The 11,305-nt window shown below is 39.0% G+C and overlaps 1 protein-coding gene and 1 long non-coding RNA gene across 2 annotated transcripts; both read left to right on the top strand.

Annotated features, from left to right (window-relative positions):
- The first annotated feature begins 987 nt into the window (after positions 1 to 987).
- Positions 988 to 4,046, top strand: LOC120550884. The gene is made up of 3 exons (XR_005637799.1): positions 988 to 1,072; positions 3,395 to 3,427; positions 3,977 to 4,046. It is a non-coding gene; the product is annotated as an uncharacterized LOC120550884 (long non-coding RNA).
- A 3,554-nt stretch (positions 4,047 to 7,600) lies between these two features.
- On the top strand, positions 7,601 to 9,401 carry six3b (SIX homeobox 3b). The gene is made up of 2 exons (XM_039787817.1): positions 7,601 to 8,483; positions 9,096 to 9,401. The coding sequence occupies exons 1-2, from the start codon at positions 7,789 to 7,791 to the stop codon at positions 9,232 to 9,234; spliced, it is 834 nt and encodes a 277-aa protein (XP_039643751.1). The 5' UTR covers positions 7,601 to 7,788; the 3' UTR covers positions 9,235 to 9,401.
- Positions 9,402 to 11,305: the final 1,904 nt, after the last annotated feature.

The raw sequence follows: 11,305 nt of genomic DNA, 5'->3' as shown, positions 1-11,305 counted from the left end.
TCCACTATGATGGTGTAAAGTAAAAGTACAACGTAGCATAAATTGGAAATACTTAAGTAGCCTACACTATTTGAATAAATATACTAAGTGACATGGGGGGTAGCGCTGCTCTGCGGTGACACGGACACACAACGTCTGCGGTTCGACTGTTGTGATGTGTTGTACAACGGGCAGTGTGCAATTTTGTTGGCTATTGGCAGTCTGCATGCAACATGAGCATGTCCATGCAGAGTGATGCAACAGTCTGTGTCTCTTTACTCTTTATGTATGTATGTATGTATGTATGTATTCTTTAAACAGCAGATATTGTTTGTTTGTCTTAGACAAATTTCCTTCGGCATAATAAAACTGCTTTATAATAATAATCCAACTACTTTGGTGATCCCTTTACTTTTTATCTAGCGCCACCATGAGGTCAAAAGTTTAATTTATCCAATACTTTAAATGTATGACTAATTACCTGCAAATCTAATGACATGCCCTCAGCCTCAGCTGTACTTTGTATTTAGTGTTAATTAGCAAATATTAGCATAACTCACGTTTTTGCGGATGTTACCTTCAATAGCTCGTGCCAGTGATTCCATTTCTCTCACTTTTAGGATAGCCTATGTTGGAGAGCTTATTAGGACAGACGTTTTACAGTTCTGGTGATCTCAAAATCACTAAAAATGACGATGCAGTTGAGAGCGCAAAGAACCGAATATCTGTCCAACGCGCTCGTCACTAGAAGTGTAGTAAGGGACCGTCGTGAAAGTTATTTCGTATTTTTTGAAAAATATTCGCAAAAAATAAACCAAAATGATTTTTCTGGTGAAATGTTGGTGAAAAGTCAAACTACATGGAAGCAGGAGTCATTTATTGTAGAAAAATATTTACAAAAAATAAACAAAATGACATTAACTTCACCTGGCTAACACATGTATTCAAGACTTATTTTCCTCTTTCTCCTCTTATTTGATTGGATGGCAGCTTCTGTGAAAACCTCAGACCATCTCAGTCCTCAACCTCTAACCCGGAGCTGTTGGAAAGGCTGCAGCAGCTTCAGAAACTCCATTTACGGGGCACATACATGGTAACACTGCCATCAACCTGCCATATTGAGAGAATATATTTGTACGTGTTCCTGCTGTTTAAGCATTGTGTTTAGTCCTTCCTTCCTGAAAGGGCAGTGAAGGTGATCAGTGGCAGTAGCCTAGTTGTTTGTGCTCTTTACATCTCATTTGACCCATGCTGGAGAACATGAATAGAAAAACCAACAGTTTTGTTAACAGGGAGGAAAATGCAAGCCGTGTTTCTCTTTCTCCTTTCATTCACATGCTCAATTTTCATCACATGCTTCTTTCCCTCGAGTTCTTCTTCCACCCACTCTTTCTCTTTTCATAGCGAATGATTTTCCGCTTGTAGCTGTAACCTTGGACGAGATAAATTTTGACCGGCAGATGGTGAAGTTGTTGTGTGTATTGTTGTGTGTGTGTGTGTGTGTGTGTGTGTGTGTGTGTGTGTGTGTGTGTGTGTGTGTGTGTGTGTGTGTGTGTGTGTGTGAGTGTGTGTGTGTCTGTCTCAGCATATGATTTTGAGTGGAGTAATTTAGCAGATGAGCGTGTGGCCATTGTTAGAGGGATAATCTGGTTTTTGCTGCTCAGATAGGTTAACATGCAGCAGATTAGACCAGATTACCCCTAACCACACCAGACAGGACAGCCTCCTCCCTCTGAGCCGACCCTCACATCTTTGCCTTCCTCCTCTTTTCGTTCATCATAACCCCAACTTCACTTCATTTCATCCTCTCTTGGCTTTTTATTCCTACATCCTTGTCCCGTTTTTTGTATCTGTCTCTTCAGGGCTTTCTATAACTCTAGCTTCTTATTTCTACCATCACTAATCATTTCTTCTCTAGAGTGGAAACACATACACATCTATTTTGTCGAGTCAAAAAATTGCAATCAATGTTCTTCAAAAGACTCACAACACTCGTTGCTGAAGGATAATTTAGATACTGTCTTAGACCCACCCATAGCTGTGGTTTCCACAATCCATTACATTAAATCCATTTAAAACATCACATTTATGTCATACAAAGACAGTACGATTTAAACATAGAGGACAACTAATAAGATATAAAGGGGGGGATATAGGATGATGGGTGCGTGGTTGCAAAACAAATAGTCTTATGTCTTAAGTCTTTTGTGCTGATTAATGCATGGACATTTGTGATTATATTCATCGGTTTATTTGTTGATATTTCTTTATTAACTGGTAACCCCATCCCATATACTCATGTTTAAGTATTAATAAAAAAAAAAAGATCACAAATAAACCTTATAAGATATAAGAGGAATATATTCTATATATTATTCTATACTTTAAACTATACATATCTACTGATATTCTACCTTCCTGTATTTAAACAGGTCATAATCATGGGATTGAGGAAGATAAATGTTTGTTTAATGGAGTTTAATTTGATTTTACATGACTGAATGTATGACGTTTTTATAACTGTGTCAAGCAACCTTACCTGGTTTGGTTTGGTCTAATTCTGTCCTAAAACAATCTACACATAACACACTTGTCCAAATATTCACCACAAAAAAATCAGACAAAAACACAAAAATTCAATCCGACATACAATGTAGACATACAAAATGTATAAACCCCAAATAAAATAATTCATATAAGATAGATCCAGAATGTTGCGTATACCTTTTCAAACTTGAATGCTTTTTACAATATCATTTGTTTGTCTACAACAAAAATTCATAAATAACTGACAACACTTTATAATACAGAACATATCTAGATTTACATTTTAAAAACTTCTACGTTGGTACAATGAGCTGCATTATATTATTTATGGTAACTGAATACATGGAAATAATTTGGATCTGCAATCAGTGACGATTAACTAAAGAGCAACGTATAGTTATTATTGAAGATTATTGATCTACTTGGGTTTGATTTTGTTTTATTTATGTTGCAGCACTTGGAAGTTGTTAGTGAGTATTGAGTATTTCTGTACTTGGTGTTTTAAAATCCTGAAAGTGGGACATCTTTTTTTGACAAGGATTGAAAACAAATGAACTCACTGATTGATTTAAATCTCTGCATAGAATTGAATAATCATAAGGTAATATTATGAATATATATATATATATATATATATATATATATATATATATATAATCACCTTTATTTATTCAGGGAGGGCCAATTGAAAGCAAGCTCTCATTTCCAATGAAACCCTGATTACATGCAATATAAAATTACAATACATATAAAAATCACTGAACATAGTAATTAATATATAATATACAGTTGCAATACACAGTACACACACTGTCTGGACCCCTCCATAAAAAGGTTAATATATTTATTTATTTTCTTTCTCTTCCAGATTTATTACAGATACCCTGGGTGGATCGACAAGGTATGAAAATCTGACTCATTCTTTGATTTCCATTTCTTGACTCATTCTCTTAACCTGCTGAGTTTGCATGAATGTGTGTAATTTGAGGGTGTTAATGTTTTAGCTGTCCTGTGTGTGTGTGTGTGTCTCTGCTTACATCTGTATGACCGTGTGTCTCTGCCAGACGTTTGTTCAGGCTCCAGCTGTTTGTATTTTTGGCCGCCGGGGTTTGTTTGTCAGGCAGCTGCTGTGTTTGTGTCATTCAAGCTATTTATTCAAATCACGCCGAGTGGTGAGATGACACTAACAAAACACAGGATAATGATGTAATCGCTGCCTTCACATCTGGCCCAGCTGTCCTAATCTATAGTCTAGAAAGCAGTGCAGCACATGAGAGGAATTATTAGTCAAATTATCTGATTATTTTGATTATCCATCTGACAGGAAGGTGTTTGTGCTTTAAAGTCTGTGCTCGTCACCCATCTGCCTTGTGTGGATGATTGTTTGTTTGTGTCACAAACCTGGTCAGGTGTTTACACATGTATTCATGTTTGTCTTTGTCTTTTCCAGCTGGACTAATGCCTCACCAATACAAGTAGCAGGATTAACTTTGAGGCATTGGGTTACAAACCAATCAGGAGCCAGGATTAGTTGCTCAGGTACAGTTACTTAAGTACCTGTCCTCCTCAGCTTTCTGTGACAGAGGTTGAGATGATGTGGTCAAAAATGGTCACACACACACACACACACACACACACACACACACACACACACACACACACACACACACACACACACACACACACACACACACACACACACAGTAAAACAAAGCCACATTCTTCTGTCCACATGTGTAGCCTCTTTTCCTTTGAACAATATTGCCAAAACAAAAGATAATCAACATATTCTACAGTGATATTATAGCAGCAAACCTTTATATTTAAAAACGTTGGAACTGGCATGTTCTTCATTCATTATTTAAAGTAATTAAAGGAACATTTTGGGAAATAAACTTTAGCTTTCTTGCTGACAGTTAGATGAGAAGATCGATACCACTGTAATGTCTGTGCTCTAAATATGAAGCTACAGCTAGGAAATTTTTAAAGATTAAACAAATAAGATTGGACCGAGCCAGGCTAGCTGTGTACCCCTGTTTGCAGTCTTTATGCTAAGCTAACTGTCTCTTGGCTGTAGCTTCATATTTAGCATGCATGACATGAGAGATCTAACTCTCAGAAAGAATGTTGAATTAGATATTGATTATCATGAATGTTTTTTGTTTTACTTTTCTGGCAACCAACAAATGAATGAACCGACTATCCGACACTCGATTGACCAACACTCTTTGTGCGCGTATTAAAAGCGCTTTCCTCCCACTCTCTCCACATCTTAATTTTCCTCCTTCTACGTTCCCCACAATTTACCCCCCTCTTTCCTGTTTTTTTGGTTACCATTGTGCACCGAACTCTCCTGGATCCGTGTAAGAGCACAAAAGCCCAACAAGACTCAGGAAGTGATTAGTGGCTTAACGAGGAGGATGCTTTGTGGGGAAGTAGGGGGTCTGCACGGCATCTTCCATAAGAGGAGGTGAGCGGGTTAAAGTTTCAGGGCTTAAGAGGTCAGTGTTAAATTGTGGAGGTCAGTGGAGAGGTTAATTAGGAGCCGGGCTTTTGTTTACGGAGGATAAGGCGATTCACTTCATATCCTCGCTGTGTTCATCCAGCCACCCTGGAATTGTCATCCACCCGCTTTTACCCAGCTCTGCTTTCCCTCCTCCTGCTTAATTGTCCTGTCGCTGAAAAGAGACAAAACTGAATTAGTTTAATTGTCACCATTACGACACACTCACCCCCTCATCACCACAACACACACACACACCTCAAGACACCTCGAGTATGTTTCCTCGAGTAGGCCTATGTTTGGTTCGTCCTTCCTGCTTCAATTAGAAGAATGTCTTTTGAACTTGGAGGAGCCCTGGCCATGATTGTCACTCAGACACTGTTGTGTGTGTTTGTCCATTGTTTCTCGCTGTTAAAACACATGCAGAGAAACATGCTGCGATCTTCTGGAGACGTAAGCATCTCAAGTAGAGCCAAATGAGCTACTTGAAGTGAATGTGAGAAGAAGAGAAACTTTCTTGGCTGTGAAATTCTTCCTTGTTGATTACACTTGTTCAACTTTGTTTGGGAATATGTATGTAGGGTTATACTGGTAGTCCAAGTTGTTTGTTGTCTTGTGATTGTTCTTAAAATAGTTTTAGCATTGCATGCCGACCCCGCATGGACAGTTGACAAAAAAAAACAACTGGGGATAAAATTGATACAGCAGAACCAGAGGTAAAATCTTTTTTTATTCCATGCATTCTTCCCTGTCAAAACATGGCACATTATATTACCCACAATGCAACTCAACCATCAAATGTTCGGTTGGAGATTTGGGTGTGGTTTGCTAGTGGTGGCTAATGTTGCCTCAAAATGCCTCATGCAAAGATAAGATGCAAGCTCTTTTTAACTCCACCACACCCCTAGATTTTTCCCTTTTTAAATCTTCAGTGGTGTTTCCCTTTAAGAAAATGTACATTCTATTATTATTAATAATATAAAGCTTATTTGACCACTACCATGCATCATGTGGGTTGAAAAACTGATACACGACTCCTCACAACACCATGCAGGGACATCTGGCTGTTGGGGTAATTGGCATTGAGCCTGTGTGTGTGTGTGTGTGTGTGTGTGTGTGTGTGTGTGTGTGTGTGTGTGTGTGTTTTGGCCCAAAAAATCTACTTTATATTATACTACTTTATATTTACACACACATACACACACACACACGAACGCATGCACGCATGCACACACACACACACACACACACACACACACACACACACACACACACACACACACACACACACACACACACACACACACACACACACACACACAAACTAACTCTGCACTAAAGGTGCCACACTCCAAAGCATATGGCCTGGGGTAACCAAAAATGTGTTAATGCTGATTGAATATGCTGCTCTATTAGACTAATGTTAGCAGGCTGTGCAGGCCCGATGCTAATCCAAGGTAACAGAATGGAGCTAGAGCTGCAGCTTATCTCTGAACTTATGAATATTAGAGAATAGAAAAGTGATTAGAAAGTGATTAGAGTGGAGGGAGACCACTTAGAGAGAAACATACGCTTTCAGATCTGGGTGAGATTTCCAATCCCACCGTCCACATCACTGCTATTATAACTGATGCAAGCAGCTTACCTGCAGGACCAGAGAGGTTAGAGATTTAGTTTAAACTGATGTCAGTTTTGTTTCAAGATGTTTTTCCTCCTGTTGTATCACAGTCTGTTTTTCTCTGTTTAAGGGGTCCTACTGGTCTTTTTGTTATTTTGTTATTATTTTTTTATTGTCATGTATTCATTGTTAGTTTTTTTTAAACCAAGCGTAATAATTGCCTTGTGTTTGTCTTCACACATCACATGGCTGTTTTGTTGGTCATTGTGATGTTAAAAAAGGAAACAACTTTAAATTGATTTTAATTTTGAAAACTGGCAGCAGTGTAGGCCTATATAATACATGTACTAAAAATAATTAACTATTTTATACTACTCTTTTCAAAACAAAGTGCTTTACTTGGTTGAACCAGGATTAAAACATTTCAGGACCCCAGTGAGGCAAATATAAGCAGGCAACTGGACATAATACAAACATTAAATGGAATAAACAATAATATAAGAAAAAAACAGTAGTAGTAATAATAATAATAATACATAGAAACATGTTGAAAATAAAACAGTGTGCTAGCAATAATTAAAAGCTAAGCGATTTTAAGGATAAGTTGTGTACTGTTTGTTAAACCTCTTACAAATATGAAGTATTTACACCACAACAATGTAAAACGGTACATTTTTTATTACTAACACATAATCTCAAATAAAATGTGTAACTGTAACGCCAAATGAGATATGTTTTGGTCATCTTGTAGGCGTACTGATTCTAATTTACCGCCTGATATGTTTCTAGCACTTTCACTCGTTTTAGAACTCCGGAAAAATAAAACTAGTAGGCTAAGTGGCACTTCGGTTAACTTTTATTCTTCTTCCTGTTTAATGAAATGGTTCACAATAGAGAGTCATTTGAGGGAGACTTTCTGTGTCCAGCTTGTTAAAAGGAGGGAGATAAATCCTCGGCGTTTGATTGACAGTGCTGCCATGACAACCCCACATCAGCTCCAGGGTGTCCGTCCAATAAGGAGTCAGATTAAGGATCCCTCCCTGACTCCCAGGTGAGCTAAAGAGTCAAACTTCAGCAGATTTCTGTCAGACCGTTTCCGAGACACACTTCGTCTCCTCTCTGGTTTCGCTCAGTCATCCAGATGGTGTTCCGATCGCCGCTCGACGTTTTCTCAGCCTCCCGTATCCTCCTGCCACACTTCGCCGATGGGCCTCCTATTCTGTCCCGCTCCCGGTCCCCGGAGGACCATCCTTCCGCCTGTCCTCCCCTGGCTCTCCCTGGGTTGTGTTTCTCCGCGGCGCAGATCGCCAGCGTCTGCGAGACTCTGGAGGAGACCGGAGACATCGAGCGGCTGGCCCGCTTCCTCTGGTCACTCCCGGTGACCGCAGACGGTCGCGACTCCATCTCTGCGCACGAGTCCGTGCAGCGGGCTCGCGCCGTGGTGGCCTACCACACGGGAAGTTTCCGCGAGCTTTATCACATCCTGGAGACGCACCGCTTTACGCGCGACTCGCACGGTAAACTGCAGGCGATGTGGCTCGAAGCTCACTACCGGGAGGCAGAGAAGCTCCGGGGGCGACCGCTCGGACCTGTTGACAAGTACCGCGTGAGGAAGAAGTTCCCGTTACCGAAGACAATCTGGGACGGTGAGCAGAAGACGCACTGCTTCAAAGAGCGCACGCGGGGACTGCTAAGAGAGTGGTACCTGCAGGACCCGTACCCGAACCCCGGGAAGAAGCGGGAGCTGGCGCACGCAACCGGACTCACACCGACTCAAGTTGGGAACTGGTTCAAAAACCGGAGACAGAGAGACCGGGCGGCAGCAGCCAAAAACAGGTCAGTGACTTTGGCTTGAAATAAGTTGTTCATTGAGTTCCACAGCTGGAAAAAAAAACATTCACGCATTGCACTCGAGAGTAGCCAAGTAACAGTTTATTTTATTAATATATTATCGAAATACTATTAAAATTAAGGCAACTCTATGTGTCAAAAAAGCAAGCAGACTCCTTACTAATAATCACCCATTTACTATTTCACTCTCTCGCTGAGGCAATTTCGTCTCCATGGGTAGCCACGGTTGTGCGTAAAGGGGCAATTCATGCGTAAAGGGGCACGGCCATTCAGCTTGTAGGTTTTTGTTTTCCTTCTGTCAGTCTGACCTGGACGATCTTTCTTCCTTCTCTCTCTCACTAAAATTTGCTGCAGGGTCAGTGTGTGGGTCAACCACCCTGCCAATGAAATCAAAACATGCATGAATGGGTGCAAATTGCGCTACACACAATGGTTTTATTGATTTCGATTCAATTCTAACCATTCATGTGGTTAGTTAGGAGTTGTATTTGTTCTCTTTTTTTCAAAAGAACAAAACAACACGTTATGTTTTTGAATTTTAACTTGCATTTTACTTGTTTTTCCCCACTATTAACTTCAATTACTCTTGATTTTCAGGTTGCAGCACCACCGGATGTGTCCCGACGGTGCGCGGTCACTTAGCGGAGGAGAGTGCAGTCCAGACGAAAGCGGGGAGCGCGCAGATAGAGAAACTCTGCTTTCAGTAACGGACAGTGACTCTGACTTGGATGTTTGAGACTAAATTATGAAATGGACCTTCAGGGGCCTATGGTGGTCAGTCGTGGATTACCGTAGAGAGGAGGATGATGTAGCCATGTGTACACAAGGCTGATCAGGGTTTGGGTTGCAATAAATGTTCAGGGCATAAAAAAAAAAAGCTTCATCCTAAATGTTACCCCAGCCCACCAAACCGATAATGTTAGAGGTTACATGAAGATTTTTTTGTTCTTTTGTTTCCTGAAAATATGATTGATTTTTGTCTATGAGGCTGGTTTTCTGTATTATTATTTTTTTAATCACTAGCTGCAGATCAGACCCACATTTTTGGTTTTGAACTACATCACTGGATGGTGACGTGCACATCTGTTGACCCAGCTTACACCATCAACCTGATTATACCGACATCAAGCCGTGGACCCCTGTTGGACTTTAACCCAGGGAGTGGGACCCCCACATGGGAGGACATTTACAGACTGAAACCTGCCAGTGAGCTAATCACCCTAATTTTCTCTAATTATGTGTCATTGTTATTATTATTATTATTATTTTTTTTTTTATGAAACTAGTTCTTTCTTTATACAACCCCTGGATGTCCACTGTTGTAGACAATCAATATGCACTGAAGCCTACCTTGTTCATATGTTCATGACATTTTTTGGTTTCTTTACCTTCACTTGTACTTTATTTAAAGTTCACAGAGTTCACTGTGCAGTTTATGTGTGATACTTTGTTGTACTTTATGTTCAATTTGATGCAGAATAAATGTTTGGGTATTTTTATGTAAATAAAATTATTTAATATATGACTGTTATTGTGCACATTCTTCTTTAATGACACCATCACTGTCAACAATTGCAGCTACTACAATGAAACATAAGTAACCATTAAACTGTTAAAGTTAATGAATTATTGATAAAACAGTAGGCATTAATGATTAGTAAGTTATATACGTATGATTGCACACATAGACAAATCGTTATAGTGTTGTTGTGTATAAACTGTTAAAACACAATGATTCACAGGCGGGTTTAAAACAGTTCATTAATATATATGTAAGCGAAAAGCGATTTTAGTTTTGATCAGTTATGTTAATTATATTATCCACATATTGGCCTACTTGTTGAAGAGAAACACAATAGAAGCATTTGTTGAATTAAAAAGTAACAGGTGTTTTCAAAACACCTATGACGCAAGCAACATGCTATTTTTCCAGTGAGTTCTGTGTTGAGTTTTTCTCAGCGTCTTTGGGATTAACAGCAATCAAGTACTGTACTTGAGTACAATTTTAAAGGTACTTGTACTTAACTTGAGTATTTCCCTTTTCTGTTTCTTTCTACTTCATTAACTTTCAGAGGCAAATATTGTACTTTTTACTCCACTACCTTTATTTGAATACTTTGCATATTCATATTAATGATATAGAACATAATCAACAAAAACGTTATTATATTATTATGGGTGAAGATAATATTTTATTGATCCCTGGGGTCAATTCACAAGCTATCCAGCAGTATGTAAAATAATTCAAATTAGCTCCACCCTTATCAGCTTCAACATTAAAGTACAATAGTGCTTCAATAATTACAATCCAATAAAATTATATACATTATTTTGAAACAGGCCATTTTGCATAATGAGTAAGTATATTTTGATTGCTAATAGTTTTGTGCTTTTACTTCAGTAAAAATTTGAATGCAGGATTTTTTTCTGCACTTTAGTATTGCTACGTTTGCTTAAGTAAAAGATCTGAATACTTCCGCCACCGCTGTCGATTGGGTTTGGCTACTTTTGTGTGTTCCTTGTTGAAAAGTCTTAAAACTAGTCTTTCCCAATAGTTTCCAAGACATCTGCACAGTAGCCTCCTACATAATTTAGATGTTTCATTTGTTCATGCAAAAATGTATCACCTCCACTGTTGAAAAAAAGAAAATCCTAAAAAAAGTCTATAAAAAAAGTTTCAACATGCACATTTTTTTCTTATCGGTGACCTTTATGTTTCACTTAAAAAGACATAATCTCTAAATGTAATCCTCTCGCAGAGTGGCGCCATCCAGTGGTCAAAGCAAAGACGACTACTTAATACTCCA

The sequence above is a fragment of the Perca fluviatilis genome, chromosome 21, assembly GCF_010015445.1.
Source record: "Perca fluviatilis chromosome 21, GENO_Pfluv_1.0, whole genome shotgun sequence".
Lineage (NCBI taxonomy): Eukaryota > Metazoa > Chordata > Actinopteri > Perciformes > Percidae > Perca > Perca fluviatilis.
The sequence above is the reverse complement of the archived record's forward strand: the minus strand, read 5'-3'. Positions and strand labels throughout refer to the sequence as shown.

Bases quoted from the DNA above. Each gene is read 5' to 3' on its own strand.
- six3b (XM_039787817.1), top strand. From the start codon at position 7,789: ATGGTGTTCCGATCGCCGCTCGACGTTTTCTCAGCCTCCCGTATCCTC. The intron at 8,484-9,095 runs GTCAGTGACTTT...CTTGATTTTCAG, and splicing joins GCGGCAGCAGCCAAAAACAG to GTTGCAGCACCACCGGATGT.